This window comes from Notamacropus eugenii, chromosome 2, assembly GCF_028372415.1.
Source record: "Notamacropus eugenii isolate mMacEug1 chromosome 2, mMacEug1.pri_v2, whole genome shotgun sequence".
Lineage (NCBI taxonomy): Eukaryota > Metazoa > Chordata > Mammalia > Diprotodontia > Macropodidae > Notamacropus > Notamacropus eugenii.
The window spans coordinates 371,652,905-371,670,727 of NC_092873.1; the positions used below are offsets into that span (position 1 = coordinate 371,652,905).

Sequence of the window (17,823 nt, forward strand, 5' to 3'; positions counted from 1 at the left end):
CCATGTACCTTCAGAGAAGGAACTGATGAAGTCTAAATGCAGATCAAAGCATACTTTTTCATTCATTTTTCTGGCTTTTTGTGGGGAGTTTTTGTTCTTTATTTTCTTTTGTAACATTGCTAATATGAAAATATGTTTTGCATGGCTACACTGTATAATCTGTATCAAATTGCCTGCCTTCTCAAAGAGAAGGAAGGAAAGCATAGAGAGAATTTGGAACTCAAAATTTTTAAAAAGGAACATTAAAAATTGTTTTATCTTGTAATTGAGAAAATTTTTTAAAAAGGTTATTGGTGACCTGAGAGAGAAGAATATTAGTGAAAGGACTGAGAATGTAAGCCAGATTGCAGGTGATTGAAGTGCAGTAGTAAAGGAAGAAGCACTAATGGGGGAAGTAAAGTAGTTGGGCTAAAAAAAAGTTTAGGGAGGGAAGAAGAGATAAGAAGACAGATTGTGGGGGCAGTAGATCCAAAGGAAGGGATTCTTTGGATTATATTATTGATCAACTAAGCAAGATTCAAGAGACTGGAAGGAATGGGAATCAAGGGGTTGAAGAGTTAGCTTAACTCATGTCATAAGATGTGGGTTCTCACAGTGAAATAGGAGATGAGATGATTTGCTGGGAGGAGGGGACTGGTGAGTTGAAGGGATAGGAGGTGAATTGAAGCTTAAGGAGGGGAGGAGGTTTGGAGCAATTGCTTTGGGGAAAGTGATAGGGAGTGAGGATGAAATGGATGAAAGGATTTCCGCACAAGTAAAGACCCAGCTGAGGTTATAGTTGCTTGCCCAGTTTTGGACATTTGCTTTTAAGTTCGCCACACAAAAAACAAACCAGATTAGCCAGATTCTGAGGAGTGTAAAGACCATGAATAATGAAAAAAATTGTTCTTTGTACAGTGGGTGTTTATGTCATTTAATAAGGGACCCTGGAAATTACTATGAGAGCAAACAAAATTAGGAGACACCTAGAAGACTTGTATCACTTCTCTTCTTTTCTCCAAGTTATTTTTTGATAGGAAAAAAATTGTCTAGGAATCAAGAACTATTGCTCTTGAAGCAAATGCCTCTTGTCTTAGCCAACAGTAACTAAGTCACCTGAAACCAATGTGGTCCAGAGTGAAGTTCAATAGGATTCCTGCTGTGATAAAGGTAACAATACCTAAAGGTACTAGCACTAGATACCCATAGATATCATGGAAACTTGGTGGGATGATCCATATGGCTGGACTGTGACTTTGGATGTAGGTTTACCTTATTCTGAAGAAAAAGAATAAGTAGATTGGAAGGGTGGGGTCATACTATGTATATATATTAAGAAGGTAGAAATATAGAAACCAGCAAGATAGAGAGTATGTGGGTGAAGGTCAAAGGAGGGATAAATAAAGTGACTTTGTCATTGGAGTATTCCAGAAACTACCTAGACAAAAGAAAAGAAGTAAATGAGGAGTTTGGGGAACATCACAAGCCTGGCACAGAAATATGATAAAGTAGTGATAAGGGATTTCTATTATCATGACATCTGCTGGAGCTCTCTCTCTCCCAAAAACAGAACAACTAATAATTTCTTGTCATCCTTAAAAGATGAAGAAACCAATAAGGGAAAATTCTATTCTGCGTCAGTTTTCTCCCTAACAGAGATTGCAAGGTGTGGGGGGGGGGGGCGGGGCAGAAATGATGGTAAACCTGAGAAGGTGAAGGCAAGATATCTAACCTGGAATCTGAGATAGAGATGGAGATTTCCAGGCATAGTCTAATACAGGGCTGGGGAACCTGCAGCCTTGAGGTTGACCTTGACCCTCTAGGTCCTCAAGTATGGCCCTTTGACTGAATCCAAACTTATCCCCTTAATAAAAGGATGTGTTCTGTAAAACTTGGACTTAATTAAAAAGGCCCAAACCAGGAGGGATGAGTACTAATGCAAGTTCCAAAGAGGACAAGTTAGGATTGTTATTAGGGAAAACTGGTAACAGAATTGTCTAAAAGTGAAATGGTCTGCTTCAGGAACAGTGGGTTCCTTCTTCTGGGAGGTCTTCAGACAGAGGCTGAATAACTACTTGTCAGATGATTCCTTTTATGTATCAGTTGGACTAGAAAGCCCTCTGGGGGCCCTTTCAACTCTGCAATTCTATGATTCTGTGATTTGGATTTATTTCTCTACAACCTTTGTCACTGCAATAAAATTCTGCATCATATAGTCAGGATGATAGCTGACTCAGCTCTAACTCTACATCAGAACCAAGACATTAATGACTACTGAGTAATTTACAGCTGTGAGGGGGTGGATTGCTTTTGGGGACCATTTTTACTCCCCTCCCCTTTTCCCCTTCCATTTCAATCAGAAATTATTTGTATTGCTGACATTCTGCAACACTCCCTTCAGGAAAATGTCTCATATTAGAGAAAAGCTGAAGGATTGACCTAGACTTTTATTTAAGGAAAAAAATTCTTAAATGCCATAAACTTGTGATATTAAATTGAAAAGGCTTGGAGGGAAAGGTGGCAGAGAAGATGGGGAGAAAATCAGTAAGTAGTGACTGACCTTGCTTTAAAGGCAGCTAGGTGACACAGTGGATTGAATGCCAGTCCTGAAGTCAGGAAGACTCATCTTCCTGAGTTCCTATCTGGCCTCAGATACTTCCTAGCTGTGTGACCCTGGGCAAGTCATTTAACCTTATTTGTCTTAGTTCCTCATCTCTAAAATGAGCTGGAGAAGGAAATGGCAAACTACTCCTTTATCTCTGCCAAGAAAACCCCAAAAGGAGTCACGAAGAGTTGGATATGATTCAACAACATCAAAATTCTTGCTCCAGAAACTTTCAAGAGATGCCAGCGAGATATGCCTATGCCAGCCCTGTGATTTGAACTGGTATACCATCATTCCAAATCATTTGAAAAATTTTTAGTTTACTTAATTAGCCTCTCCCAGGATAAACTGTACTGAGATCTTTACTGGGAGAGAAAGTATTATTTATAAATCCATGTAGGAAATGGGCATATGAAATAGGTTCTGTATTCTGGGGCAGTCCTTTAATATTTTAAGTTGCAGAAAAGGTGCTCACCTTCATTGGAAGCATGATTTTTCTCATCCAGGAGTACCATATACCAATGAAATCACGGGTCCCCTCTTTCTCTTTTATCCCTGTTAAGAGCAGAGAAGGCATGAAGAAGGGCAAATGCTGCTTTCTCCTCACTTCCACCTCTTGGCTTCCCTGTTCTTTCTGAGGACTTTAAAGTCTCTAATTCCCATGTTTTGTCTTTCACTCTGGTTATTTCCATTCAAAACAAACTTTTCTTATAACAGAAAAATGCATATTAAGAGGCAACAAAGTGAAATGGAGTAAACATTAGACTAAGATATGAACTTCAATTTACTAAACGTTTATTGAGCATCTTCAACATGTCAGAGACTGTGCTAGACCCTGGGAATGTAGAAAGACAAGAAAGGAAACTGTATCTATCCATAAGGAACTTATATTCTACTGTGGAAATATATGTACACAGATAAGTAAATATAAAGTCCATACAAAGTAAGACAAAATCATTTCAAAAGGAAGAAAGTACTAATAGCTAAAGAGTCAGGAAAGAGTTCATACTGAAAGTGACAGTTGAGGTACTCTGTAATGCAGACCAGGAGTTCTGAGGAGCAGAGGAGAATAGGAAATATATTCAAGACATGAGACACCATTTGTACAACAGCAAGAAGGTGGGAAATGAAACTTTGCGTCCTTGGAACAGCCAGCAAGCTAATTTGTCTGGAATTGTAAGTGTGTGAAGGATAGTAATATGCAATTATGTTGGAAAGGTAAGTGGTAGCAGTATTTGGGAGGGAGTTGTACTTTATCCTAGAGACAACAGAGAAGCTCTGATGAATTTGGAGTAGGGGAATATGGTCAGAAATATGTTACATTTGGCAGCTTTTCAGAAGATGGATGGGAGACAGGAGAAAATGAAAACAGCAAGACCAATTAGATTATTGCAATAATCCAGGAAATAGCTGATGACTACTTGACTTGGCTTGGTGGCTCTGTGAGTTAAGAGAAAGGGACAAATCTGAGAGGTTTTTTATGGAGGAAGACTTGACAATATTTAGCAAAAGTGACATGAGGGAGTAGTCAAGGATATCTTCAAAGTTGTAGACATTCATGGCTTAAAGGACCTCGGTGACATCAACAGAAATAGGGAAGTTTGGAGGAGGAATGAATTTTGGGGGACATATAATGAATTCCATTTTGACCATTTTGAGTTTGGGATGCCTATGTGGCATCCTGGTGTAGATGTCTAGAAGGTGATGTGGGATTGGAGTTCAGGAGAGAGATTTGGGATCCATAAATAGATTTGGGAGTCATCTGTGTAGAGATGATAATTAAAGTCATGAAGTGTGTGGGATCACCAAGGAAGACAGCTTGAGTTGTAGCTTAGCTACTTTGCAGCCTCTGTGGCCTTAGGCTGATCACTTATTGTCTCTAAACATCTGTAAAACTAAGATAGTAAAATTGATATGAGACTCAAATGAAGAAATAACCTATGAAGTACTATACAAGGATAAGGTAGCATTTTACCTTCATGTTCTCCTCCTCTTGTGGCTTTCTGGCTTCTGCACACACTAATGTTCAGGAGACCTAAATTAGCTATCAGGCAACTCTGGGGGAGGGAACAAGTTTGTAGTGTGCAGTCCATCTAAAAACTCTACATGGTCTCAGAAACACAGGACTTCATATCTTTTCTTCTTCTTTTACCCATGATAGCTCCTGCCATTCACAAATTTCTTTTTTTTTTCTTTTTTGTACATATGGGACCTTTTCCCATTTTTTTATTATTATTTTTTAATGTTTAACAATCACTGCCATACAATTGAGATTTTATCCCCCCCACACCTGCCCCCCGTTACCCCCCCTTCCTCCCCACGACTGCATACAATTCTGTATAGGTTCTACATATACTTTCCTATTGAGTATATTTTCACTATAGTCATGCTATGTAGTCAGACTAAAATAAATGAAAGAAATCATATAACAAATCAAAACATGATACACAAACACATACACATACACAAACATGATCTGCTACATTTTCATTCACAAATTTCTTTAGCTCCTTGGTTACCATAATTTTTATATCCTCACTCTGAAGCATTAAGTACGTTCAGGATTGATTGAAGCATCAACTAAAATTGCTCCTGAAAAAATTAGCCTCTTGAGACTACCACCTTGGTGATTTATAATAAGAAAGGCACCTTGTATGTGGTTAATTAAAATTTGCTCATTTATTCTGCTTTGCTTGAATAGGCAACTGATTTGCTGTCTCAGATTGATGTAATTGTATCAGATGAACCACCACCTCTTCCCCCCTCCCTGCCCCAGTGTGATGTGTGCTGCTAGCCTTAGAGGCATTTTCTTTGAGTCAGGAAAGAACCTATATTTCACTTTCCCAAAGTAAAAAGACTGAAGGAAGGGGGGCAAGGGTTGCTGACAAAGGATAAGAGTCTCCGTGCCTGGAATCCAACAACTCCTCCTCCTTCTCCTCTTCCTCCTCCTTCTCCTCCTCCACTACCTCTTAGCTTCTTAGCTTTTCCTTCTAAATGTAAATCAACTCCCAACTTCTACGGAAGGCCCTTCCTGGTACTCTCAGCATCTAGTGCGTTTCCTCTGAGACTAGCTACCATGTAGTCCGTATGTACCTTTTATGTACCTAGATATTTTCATGTTGTCTCCCCCATTAAAATGTGAACTCCTTGAGGGCAGAGATTGACTGACTGGTTGCAGGTACCATGACTGATCATGGCTTAAAATGCAGCTCTTCACTTGAAACCAGCTGATTGAGGGCCCTTGTTCTGAATTTTCTAGCCTAATATGTAAGAAATAAAGACAGAGGCAGTGGCAGAGATGGGAATTCCAGGTTCTTGTGGAACACAAAAGCCCCACTTGTTTAGGATTTGTGTTAGTTTTTCTCAGGCTGTCTGGTCATGTCGGGTTTGTGAAAAATCCAGTTTTTAAAATAGCAATCTGTTCCCTCTTCTATTTGGGGATAATCAAGGATCTGTGATTTTCTCAGTACAGGAATTCCCTGTACCAGGTATAACATACTATGTTATGAAGTTACCCAGGGCTCAGAAAGATTAGGTGACTTAGCCACAGTCACACTAACCACCAGGTGTCAGAGTCTGAAATTTAACTTAGGTCTTCTGACTTCAAGTTCAACACTCTATTTACTACATCTTTCCAACTCTCACAGGGGTGAGAATCTGCCTTTGAAATAGATTGCAAAAACTACAGGGTGATTCCTTTGCTATCTTTGGAATTTAATGCTGTTATTTCTTGAGCAGAGTATAAAATTAGACCTAATATAAATTCTTCAGTACCATTCAAGTCATCCCACAAGGTATTGTTCCTCCTGCCACCATCACTTAAGTTCATACGAATTAAAGGTGGAATGTTTGAGCGAGTCAATTAGTCTAGCATGCCTTTAAAGTTCAAACAATAGATCAGTGGTTCCCAACCTCAAACAGTTTCACAGACTGCCATTTGATGGGGGATGCATTGTTAATTATCTTTTAATAAGTTACAAATTACATAAGAAATGATAAGCAGGCAGATTTCAGAAAAACCTGGAAAGACTTACATGAACTGATGCTGAATGAAATGCACAGCAACTTTGCAATGCAAATGTTCTAAGATAATTCCAAAAAACTCATGATGAAAAAATATCTACATCCAGAGAAAGAACTATGTATGGAATCTGAATGCAGATCGAACCGTACCATTTTCTTTTTTTTTCTTTCTTGTGGTTTTTCCCTTTTGTTCTGATTCCTTCTTTCACAATAGGACTAATGTGGAAATATGTTTAATATGATGGTACGTGTATAGCCTATATCAGATTGCATGCTGTCTTGGGGAGGGGGTGGAAAGGAAGGGGAAAAACTTTAGAACTCAAAATCTTATGAAAGTGGATGTTGAAACTCAGAATAAATAAATAATTTTTTTTTAAAGGCAAGAAGTAGAAGGGACCACAGGGGGGAAAATAAATTACAAATTACAATTTGAAATTGCAATTAAAAAAAAACTGGTGAATTCAGTAACTTTTAAATTTCTATTTTGTTATATACAACAGAATCACATACATTTGAAAAATAGTAATGTATGTATAAGGCATCATTCAGTCTACAGAAGGTATGTTTGATTATTTACCATACTGAGTCACTGATGCCTATTTTGTTAGTGTTAAATAAAGATGAAAATGACAGTGCTTCATATACATACGAAGTTGGGGATCCCACAGGCTGAGAACCATTGCAATGGAATGAAAAGCCACAAGTGATCCCCAGTAATATTGTCTAACCACAGCACCAGCTAACAGTTGTCAAGTTGCATGACTCTTTATTTATATTTCTCCATTTTTACAATAAGGAAGGAGCATCATTGTCTCAAAGCACCAGGAGCCTCAGTATTACACAAAAACAAAGCCACGTTAACACAGTAGAGTTACACCTCTTCATCAGTGTTAAGGTTACCAAATGATAGATACGAACCCATCTTTAGATTATGATTTAGCCTAACTAGGGGTAACCTTTCTTTCTACCAAGAGTTAGTGATCCACAAAGAAAAAGAAAGTTCCCATGCAAATAACATACATTTTTTCCTTAGAGAAGTTAAACATATCCTATTTGCCTGCTTTTAAAATTAAAAACAGAAAACATAAGACTTTAATCACTAAATATATTAGTATAGTAGAGTGGCTTTGGAGTTCAAGGGCCTGGGTTCTCTCTATTAGTCTGTGTGACCTTGGGCAAGTCACAACTTCTCTGGTTACAGTTTCTGTATTTGTAAAATAAGAGCTTTAGGCTAGATGTTCTAAGGTCTCTTTCAACGCTAAATCTATAATCCTGTAAAAAAAATTTAAACAATTAAGAAGAATTTCATAAACATTTATTCTGTTTCTAGGCTCTGTGCTAGGTGTTGGAATACACAAAAATATAAGAGTGAGACATGACCTGCCCTCAAGCAGCTTACATTCTACAAACAAAATCCCAGCCCCATTCTACATACAAAACTCCAATCCTTTAGTGTTCCACAAGGAAAGGGACAGTAAGAGGAAGCAGAGCAGAGAGGAACGAAGGAGATGAGGAAAAAGGAAAAAAGGGTAAAGGGAGGAGGAAGAGACAGCAGCCCTTACGTGAGATTAGCTAGTTGTTGTTGTTTTTCAACAACCTGCATCTATAAGTTTTAAATTAATGCCATTTAACAATTCCCTTTGAAGTACCAATTAGTTAACTAACCCTTGTTCTTTGGGAACTTTTATGTTGAGAAGGGCAGACAGGGACCAGAGATGGGATGAAATCAGGACTGACACCCATCCATGGGTCTGATGTTAATAACTCAGAGACAGGCAGTGATCACAGAATATTGTGCTTCTGAATGCAAAGTAGTTGTCATTTCTTCTTGGGAAGGGTGAATCTCTTCTGCTGACGAATTTGACAAAGGTGAACTTCTTCTGTCTGTAGCAGGCAGGGAAGGGAGGCAAAAACAGTTCTCTAAAGCCTGTGTTTCTTCCACAGAGATTGAGACAGTGAAATTGGCACGTTCCGTCTTCAGCAAACTACACGAGATTTGCTGCAGTTGGGTGAAGGACTTCCCTCTCCGCAGGAAACCTCAGTTGTATTATGAGACATCAATTCATGCCATCAAAAACATGCGCAGGAAAATGGAAGACAAACACGTCTGCATTCCTGATTTTAATATGCTCTTCAATCTAGAGGTAAAAAGGGCACATCCCAGGGGCCAGTGGAATAAAGAGAAGAAGATTTGCTTTACTACCTTAAGCTCCTTTTTTGAAAATAAGGGTTACCAGTAGATTCTTGATAATGGACCCTAGTTCAAGTGGCAGAAGTTTGTTTACATTAAAATATGGAGAATCATTCCTCTATAATGTTTTCAAATGATATGGATAAATTCACATATGTGTTATAAAATCCATATGAAAACACTATTATCAAAAAGGGAGACTAGGTTTTATTTGAGGAGCAAGCCAAAGGACTAGAGAGGCCTGAAATCTGTTTCTTAGTGTCTCATTGATTTGCTATCTGATGTTGGTCAAGTTTCCCAGGCCTGTGCTTCAGTTTGCTAAAAATGCCCTTGAAATTTCTTTTGTTTATCATGCAAAATGTGGTGGGATAAATGTAAAGATGCCATTCTATAAACAATTTTGGTTGCCTTAAAGGAAACCTGTTGGTTAGCTTCTTAGTAGTAGCATCTCCTGTTTGGCTTAAATGGACTCCAGGCTAAATATAGCTAGGAGGTGATGCTCAACATTTACCTATGCAGTTAAGCTTCACATGGAAGCTTCTCTTAGTCGGCTGGGGGCTACCTGGGATTTAAAAAACAGTGAGCAGCGCTTAACACTGGGAAGGGTGTTCAATAAATATTTAAGTTCCTACTGTGTTCACTTAGATACAAAGACACTTGGGGTCACACAAAGTCACTGGGGATAAAAAAAAGGCAAAATGAAAAACAATTCTCTCCCCTCCTTAAAAGAAATGACATACTACTAGGGAGATGCAACATGTCAACAGATTATTTACTTATAAATACAAAAGCATTTGAGGAGGGAGAGAATTCAGCAACTAGGAGGAATAAGAAAAGGTTTCTCATAGGAGATTGCATTTAAACTGACAAAGGAAGGAAAGAAGGAGGGAGGGAAAGAGGGGTAGAGAAAGAGAGGAAAAAGGAGGGAAAAAGAGAAGGAAAAGAGAGAAAGGAGATGGAAGGAAAGAAAGAGGGAGGGAAGGAAAAGAGAGGGAAGGAGAGAAAAAAGGAAGGAAAAAAGAGGGAGGAAATAACCATTATTAAGCACTTATTATTTGCTAGGCACTGTGTTAATATTATTTTATTTGTATAAGATATTTGTAATTATCATAATAATAATATAAATATTATCTTATTTGAACATTTGATTTGAAGGAAGCTAAGAATTTTAAATGATGAGTAGGTGGGTGCTTTCTAAGTGCATAGAACAGCCAAGTGGCAGTTGTAGGCTTTATCTTTTTTAAAATTGTGAACAAATATGAGCGTTTTTTTAAAAAATACTTTTTATTGATATCTTGCGTTTGCATTACCTGCATATTCTAATGTAATCCACTCCTCTCCCTCTTGGTCTCTCTTTCCTAGACAACAATTCCTATAACAAAGAATGAAAGTTGGGGAAAAGAGGCAGTTAGGCAAAACTAACACATCAGAAAAGTTTGACATACATACAGTGTTCCAGACCCATGGTCTGCTATTTCTGCAAAGGTGTAGAGGGCAGAAGGAGCCTCCTCATGTATCTTCTTTGTGGCCAAGCTTGGTCATGACATTTTGGTATCTTTTCACTTACATTATTGCAACAACAGAGTATATTGTTTTCCTCGTTCTGCTTACTTGACTTTGCAGAAGTTCAGTCAATCAGTAAGTACATTTTAAGTGCCCAATATGTGCCAGGCACGTACAAAGAATGAAAAGATCTGTACTTGAAGTGAGCTTGCCTTCTAATGCGAAAGATAACAAGTACATGTAAAATATATGTACAACATAACTCTACCGTTACTAAACACACACAGAGAAGAATTAAATGCAAGGCAGCTTGGGAATCAGTTGATGAGATTGGAAAAAGTTTCATGCGAAAGATGGTGTGTGTATAAATTCATATAAGTTTCATGCTTCATATTAATGTTCATCATACTGATGATTTCCTTTTTTCAAGTGACTTCATTGAGATAGGGAGCTCTGGGTTAAGGCACTACATTTTTACCAATGCAGATTCATACATACTTTCAACATATCAACTTATAATCTTAAAGAGTTATGAGGCAGCTGGGTGACACGGTGGATGGAGCACTGCCCTGGAGTCAGGAGAACCTGAGCTCAAATCTGGCCTCAGATACTTACCAGCTGTGTGACCCTGGGCAAGTCACTTAACCTCAGTTGTTTTCAAAAAAAGAAAATAGTTGCATGAGGCACTGAGGGTTAAAGGGCTTGCCTAGAATCACACCAGAGTGTGTATGTTTGTATAACACATATCTATATACATACACACACATATATGTCAGAGGCAGGATATAAAAGCAAGTCTTCCTGACTTCAAAACAGCTCCCTATCTCCTGTGCTATTCTGTTTCTGCATCATTTCTTATGGCACAGTAATATTCCATTACATCCATGTACCATAATTTGTCTTTGTTAGTCATTTTGTTAGTCGTGCCCCTATCACGGTGCTTCTCTTTTGTTTCCAATACTTTGCTGTTAAAAAAAATGCTGCTATATAATATTTTGGTGCCTGTGGGACCTGTCATTGACTTAACTTGGTATATGCTCACCAATGGAATCTCTGGGTCAAAGGGTAGGGCCTTTCAATCATTTTCTTTGCATAATTCCAAACTGCTTTCCAAAAGGGTCCTACTGATTCATAGCTAAACCAACAATGCACTAGTGTGCCCATCTTTCCACAACCCCTCCAGTACTGACTATTCCTTTCCTTTGTTATCTTTGCCAAGTTGTTGGGTATGAGATTAAACCTCAGAGTTGTTTTGACTTGCATTTCTCTCTTTCGTATGATTGTTAATAGTTTGCCATTCTCTTGTAAACTATTTGTTCACATCTTTTGACCACTTAATGATTGGGGAATGGTATTTAGTCTCATATATTAAACATGAATATTTCTCTACTATATTTTCCTCCAACCAACTTTAAAATAATGCCTCTGGAGTAGCAGAGCCAATAAAATGTAGGGATGAAACAATTTTCAGCCCTAGACAACTTAAGAGGTCAGCAGTAAAGGTCTATCACACTGGGATAGAGGGGAGTCCTGGAGTGTGCAACATGCCTTGAAGGCAGCTGCAGCAGCAGCAGCAGCAGCAGCTTTGAAAGCTCTCAGCCCACAGACAGTAATGGACTCAGACAACAAGTCATAAAGAAATTACAGGGGCCCCTTTGCTGGTGTTGATGTATCCTTGTTGCATTGTCTATATGTAGTTCTGGATTATAGTTCCAGGGCCACGAGGAACATTAGCACTTGTGACTACAGGGAACAAGGTTCCTTTCTGGACAAAGACCAAAGCACAGGCTAAGAGAACAGTGACCACACCTCTCCTTAGATCATACCACCTTGGAAGCAACAAAAACAGTCTTCTGGAACTAGCTCTGAAAACAGCAGCAAGAAAGGTCTGAAGCTTGGGACAGTGCCTGCTCCATCCTGGGCACAGAGTCCAACTGTAATATATAACTTACAAATTAAGAAATAGCCTGGAAAAATGAGTAAACACAAAGAGGAGGGCCATAGAAAGTTGCTGTGGTGACAGGGAAGTTCAAAACACAAACTCAGAAGAAGACAACAGTATCAAAACAGCTACATCCAAAGCCTGAAAGAAAAATGTGAATTAGCCTCAGTATACAAAAAAGAATTTCTGGAAGATTTCAAAAAGGATTTTAAGAATCAAATAAGAGAGGTAGAGGAAAAATTAGGAAAAGAAATGAGAGTGAGGCAAGAAAATTATGAAAAGAGTCAACAGCTTGGTAAGAGTGTATATTAAATTTAGCAAGAATAGTACCATAATTGTTCTTCTTGCCTTCTGAACTTCCTTTCTTTCTGTTCTATGATTTTTTGAAATTTCATTGACCTTCTTTCTCTCTTTTTTTCATCATTATTACTAACTATCCGCTCCCCTCCCCCAATTCTCCTCCTGCAAATAAAAGTCCTCTCGTAACATGTTGTAGTCAAACAAAACAAATAGCTACATTGGCTGTGTCTGAAAATATAGGGCATCCCAAAAGTCTGAAAGCTGTTTGAAGCTTAAAATGGGACCCTCTGTGTTGCTTTCTGCACCCAACACCTCTCGGCCAAAAAGCGAGAAGCACGATTCCTCATTAGATTTCTAGAGTCGAGATTGGTCCTTGCAGCGATCAAAGTTCTTGCATCTTTCAGCATTATTTTCCTTTGCAAAAGTATACCCATTGTATAAATTGTTCTGTTTTGCTGTCTTTATTCTGTATCAGTTCACATACACCTTCTCAGGTTTTTCTGAATCTACCTCTCATTATTTCTTACCATAACATTCCATTATATTCACATACCGTAATTTATTCATTCTCTACTTAATTGGCACCTGCTGTGTTTCCAATTTGTTCTTCAACAAAAAGTACTGCTATAAATATTTTTGTACAGATGAGCCCTTTTCCCCATCTTTGGGTGTCTAAGCCTGTTATGGTGTCACTGAGTCAGAGAGTATGCACAGTTTAGTGACTTTTGGATATAATTCCAAATTGCTTTCCAGAATAGTTGGAGCAATTTGTATTTCCACCAATAGTTATATTTCTGTCCTCCGACAGTCTCTCCAACAATTACCATTTTCCTTTTTGTCGTTTCGGTATTTGTAGTCCTATAGGGTTTTTTCCCCCTTTTTTCTGCTCAATCCATGATTTTACTGATTATAGGTTCTATCTTTCTTGCATAGATACACTTCTTTACAGCTTTCTGTCAATTCCAGCTTAGGTTCAAAGAGCCACATAGACTATGAAACTGACACATTCTACATGTCAATATTAAGCCCTGTGGAAACCTGACTGTCTTGTTACGTTGCTAACCTTGTTTGCATGAGATTGACTTTGAGAAAGCACCATGCTGCTCTCTTAGCTGAGTGATTTCTGACTCCACTGTGATTGAGGAAAAAAATATCTTGGCGACAATTTCAAAGGATTCATGATAAAAAAATGCTATCCACCTCCAGAGAAAGAACTAATGGAGTCTGAATGCAATCAAAGCATGTTATTTTTCACCTCTTTGGTGCATTTTTTTCTTTTGGTCAGTGTCTTCCTTAAGAGCATGACTAATATGGAAATATATTTTGCATGATTACACATGTATTACCTATATTAAATTTCTCTCTCAGGGAGTAAGAAAAAGGGAGGGAGAAAATTTAGAACTCAAAATTTTTCTAAATGAATGTTAAAAATTGTCTTTACAGGTATTGGGGGAAAATTATATATATGTATGTGTGTATATACATGTATTTACATATATACCTATATACATATACATATGTATATACATACATATGTATATACACATATACATATATATGTATATTGACCCCAAAGAAAGAGAAAGTAGCTGGGCTTGCACTCAAAAGAGAGGTAATTGATAAACTGGGTCTTTATTATCCATGTCAGTTTAAGCATTTTCCTGTTAGCATCAACTAGTTCTTACTGTTAAGACATAATAAACTAATATAGAAGTAGGTTTTTTCTTTTACTTATCCCTTGCCACTTTTCTAAAATTTGTATTTGAATATCACTTTAAAATTATAAATCATAATATTTCACGTATGTAGATGGCTGTCAAGGTTAGGCATATCAGCAAATGTCATACAGTCCAGCCATGTGTGCACAAGAATGTGACTATATTGCTTGGTTTCCGAGGTGACTCAACTCCATGCATATATGGCTCAAAAGCCCCCTGTGTGACAATAGCTGCTACCATGCCACATATATATTGGAACTGCTCTTTGATTCAAGGCTCCTGCCGCTGTTTGCTAAAGCAGTTGCCACTTTTGATTTTATTTCTTGATTCACTGTCAGCCCTGGACCACTGCTTCAAATGATCACCCTGTTCCTGCTTGCTATATACCAGGGTTGGTAAGTTAGTACAAGGGATGCTGGGGATAGACATTTCCTATCACACCGATCTCACTCTCAAGGAGTTTATAATCTAAAGAAGGGAAAAGAGATGAACCAAGATAACTTCCAATTTTATCTGTAACTATAAAGGACAGTGTTATATTAAGTGTGCTCTGATTGCAATATGGAGCCACTTCTACTCTAGATGTTCTAATGGACCACTTGTGCCTGATCTGTGGTAGAGCCTTCCAAATCATATTGGACTGATCAGCCACAGCCAAGCATCTCATCCTGACTCTAACACTGGGATGTTATTGGTCTTCTTTGAAAATGAAGGACAAACAACAGTTGGGCAGATAAGCGGCTCAGTGGATAGAGCTCTAGGCCTGGAGTCAGAAAGACTCATCTTCTTGAGTTCAAATCTGGCCTCAGACACTTACTAGCTGCGTGACCCTGGGCAAGTGATTTAACTCTGTTGACCTCAGTTCCTCATCTGTAAAGTGAGCTGAAGAAGGAAATGGCAAATGACTCCAGTATCTTTGCCAAGATAACCCCACACGCAGTCACAAAGTCAGACATGACTGAAATATTTGAACACAAATGGAAAGAGCATGAGATTTGGAATCTAAGGACCTGGGTTCAGTGTATCTCTGCCCTGTCACTGCACTGACCATGGATAGAGCTGTTCCCATAAGGTCAACCTCCAAATGAATTTGCCTCTAAAAAAGCTGATTAAATTCTATGTTGCTAGCCCTAGGTGCCAGAATTGCTAGTTATATCCCTGGGTTCCCTAGTTCCGGATTTAGCTTTCTTTGTATTATATCATGCGGCCTCCTCAAATCCCCTGGATTTCACTTCATTTTGCAGAATGCTTTGAGATACCGAGTTTAAAAGATGTACTCTAATTATAATAGCAGAGCAATCCTATATGAGAATCTGTTTATGAACCTCTTAAATGCAAGCCATTTACAGATGTCAGTTAAGAGCCCAGAATCAGATCCTGAATGATTTAGTCTAGAATGTTATAGGCGTGACCTGTGATCCAGGCCTGGGTTCCAGCTTCCAGGACTTCTCACAGAATATATGCTTTTTCATTCCTCCCCCACTCTCACCAGCCTTGGTGGGCCTTTGGCAATAGGGAGTTACTGAGTAGGGGGAATGACATGATGCAAGCTGTTTTAGAAAGATCAGTCTGGCAAGGCTGTTCTCCCTCCTCTTCAAGCATATCCATACTCTTTTCCTTCCCTTTCCTTTCCTTCTTTTCTTCTCCTGTACCTTCCCACTTCCAAGTCTTGCTTCCTTAAGTATTATTTTTCTCCTTAGCACCTCCAGTGTCTTCTTAACTGATTCTCTCCTCCTTGCTGTCAAGTATCTCAAAAAGATGTTTATCTTAAAAATCTTCTCCTTTTTTTGGAGGCAATCAGGGTTAAGTGACAGCTAGTAATTGTTTGTGGCCAGATTTGAATTCAGGTTCTCCTGACTCCAGGGCAGTGTTCTATCCATTGTGCCACCTAACTGCCCATATCTTAAAAAGAATCATTTAAAAATACACCTTAATTTGATCCTGCTGCCCTCTCTGTCTATAACATAGGAGCACTTCTATTGTACTAAAACCATCCACAATCCTGTCTTATATTCCTTTGCTAACAGAGGTCTCAAGAAATGTTCTGTGGGGAAAGAGGTATAATGCCCACTATAAAGTCTGAGTTCTTTTTATTAATTGACTCTCAAAAATTTATCTAAATTCCTTTTTGGATCCGTTCTGGATCTTTCTCGAGGGAGTAAAGTTATAAAAAGAGGTTGGTCTATATTTTTTTAAAAAGGATAAAAAAGACATTCTATTTTCAGGGCCCTTCCCAAACTATTATTTTATTGGATCCTCACAACATCTCCACGAGGTTCATATCACTCATCCCTACTTAACAGATGGAAGAAATGGAGTCAAAAGGTTTGGTTATTCAACAAATGAGTGGCTGGGAAGGCCTAAAATCTAGCTCTCCCAAGTCCCAGGGAAAAGATTTGCAGCTGAAATCACGTTTCACCAAGGAAGCCTGGGAACCAGTAGTCCAAAGAAACGTTACCTTCTTCTGCAAATGAGAATTGATTTTTGGTCCAGACCTGCGATCATCAGTATGGGGGCTTCCTAGTATGGCTACAGATCAGTAATTCCTGTATAATTCATAGTCCTATCCTAGGGCAGAGGTGAAGTGTCTTGCCAGTATCACACAACTAGCATGTCTTGGAAGCAGGATTTGAATCCAGCTCTTCCTGATTCCAAGGCTGGACTCTTAGCCACAGTGCCATGCTGAGCTGAGAACCAGAATCTGTTGGTTGAGCATCCTTGTCTTTTCTTCATTGTCAAGACAAAGCAAGGACAGAGTAAACTACATCTGGCATGAATTGTGACGAAAAAGGTTAGATTGCAAGCTGATCTAAAGAGTCTGGGCCTCATATGGTGAGAATTCTGGTATCATGGAAGTATGTCTGTAGGATATACATATCCCACATATGTTATACCAGTGGCTTACATTCTATATAGGGTTTTATTTTTTAATGTTATTTTAATGTCTCCAATCCATAAAGGCATTTACTTATTGCCTTCTTCTGCTGCTTATTTTTATTTATTTTTTTGCTTTGGCTTCATAAGGAGGGTTTGAAGCAAATATGTGTGGGTGGTTTCCATGGTGCGAACTTCCAGAGAAAGGGGCAGTTCCGCCTGAGCTAATTGGGCATGTGTATTCCAGCTTATAGAAACACAAAGGCCCTGATATTGCAGGTATTTTCAGCAGTTGCTAGAAAAGGGAAATGTTTTGTCTCATTATCAAGGCAACTAATTTGGGGCGGGGGGAGGGAGCAGGGAGGTGAAGGAAGAGGAGGAGGATGGGTACTGGAAGTTTTAAGGACAGTAGCTTCCCTGATTTCAGCACATCAACAATTAATTACCTGTGTACTCTGTTTCCTTTGACAGGATCAAGAAGAACAGGCTTACTTTGCAGTGTTTGATGGGCATGGTGGAGTAGACGCCGCCATTTATGCCTCTATCCACCTCCATGTGAACTTAGTACGCCAGGAAATGTTCCCCCATGACCCTGCAGAGGCACTGTGCCGGGCCTTCCGGGTGACCGATGAGCGTTTTGTGCAAAAAGCAGCCAGGGAGGTTTGTAACTAGTTCATATGAGCACTTG

The 17,823-nt window shown here is 38.8% G+C and overlaps 2 protein-coding genes across 7 annotated transcripts in view; one reads left to right on the forward strand and one right to left on the reverse strand.

The window, feature by feature from the left end:
• The window catches only part of PPM1E (protein phosphatase, Mg2+/Mn2+ dependent 1E), a 187,370-nt gene that overhangs the window by 158,475 nt on the left and 11,072 nt on the right, over nucleotides 1-17,823 (forward strand). The window contains exons 3-4 of the mRNA XM_072646858.1: nucleotides 8,552-8,751; nucleotides 17,607-17,795. Coding sequence (XP_072502959.1) covers nucleotides 8,552-8,751; nucleotides 17,607-17,795 — 389 coding nt within the window. The remainder of the gene's footprint in view (nucleotides 1-8,551; nucleotides 8,752-17,606; nucleotides 17,796-17,823) is intronic.
• The window catches only part of TRIM37 (tripartite motif containing 37), a 187,149-nt gene that overhangs the window by 16,228 nt on the left and 153,098 nt on the right, over nucleotides 1-17,823 (reverse strand). For 3 of the 6 annotated variants that reach the window (XM_072646850.1, XM_072646857.1, XM_072646852.1), the window contains 2 exons: nucleotides 10,109-10,170; nucleotides 3,060-3,139 (listed from right to left, as the gene is read on the reverse strand). The exons of 1 other annotated variant lie outside the window; for it this stretch is intronic. In XM_072646850.1, the coding sequence (XP_072502951.1) occupies nucleotides 3,060-3,139; nucleotides 10,109-10,170 (142 nt within the window). Of the gene's footprint in view, nucleotides 1-3,059; nucleotides 3,140-8,647; nucleotides 8,746-10,108; nucleotides 10,171-17,823 lie in introns of those variants that run through there. 2 more of the 6 variants (XM_072646855.1, XM_072646851.1) reach the window with 2 other exon arrangements.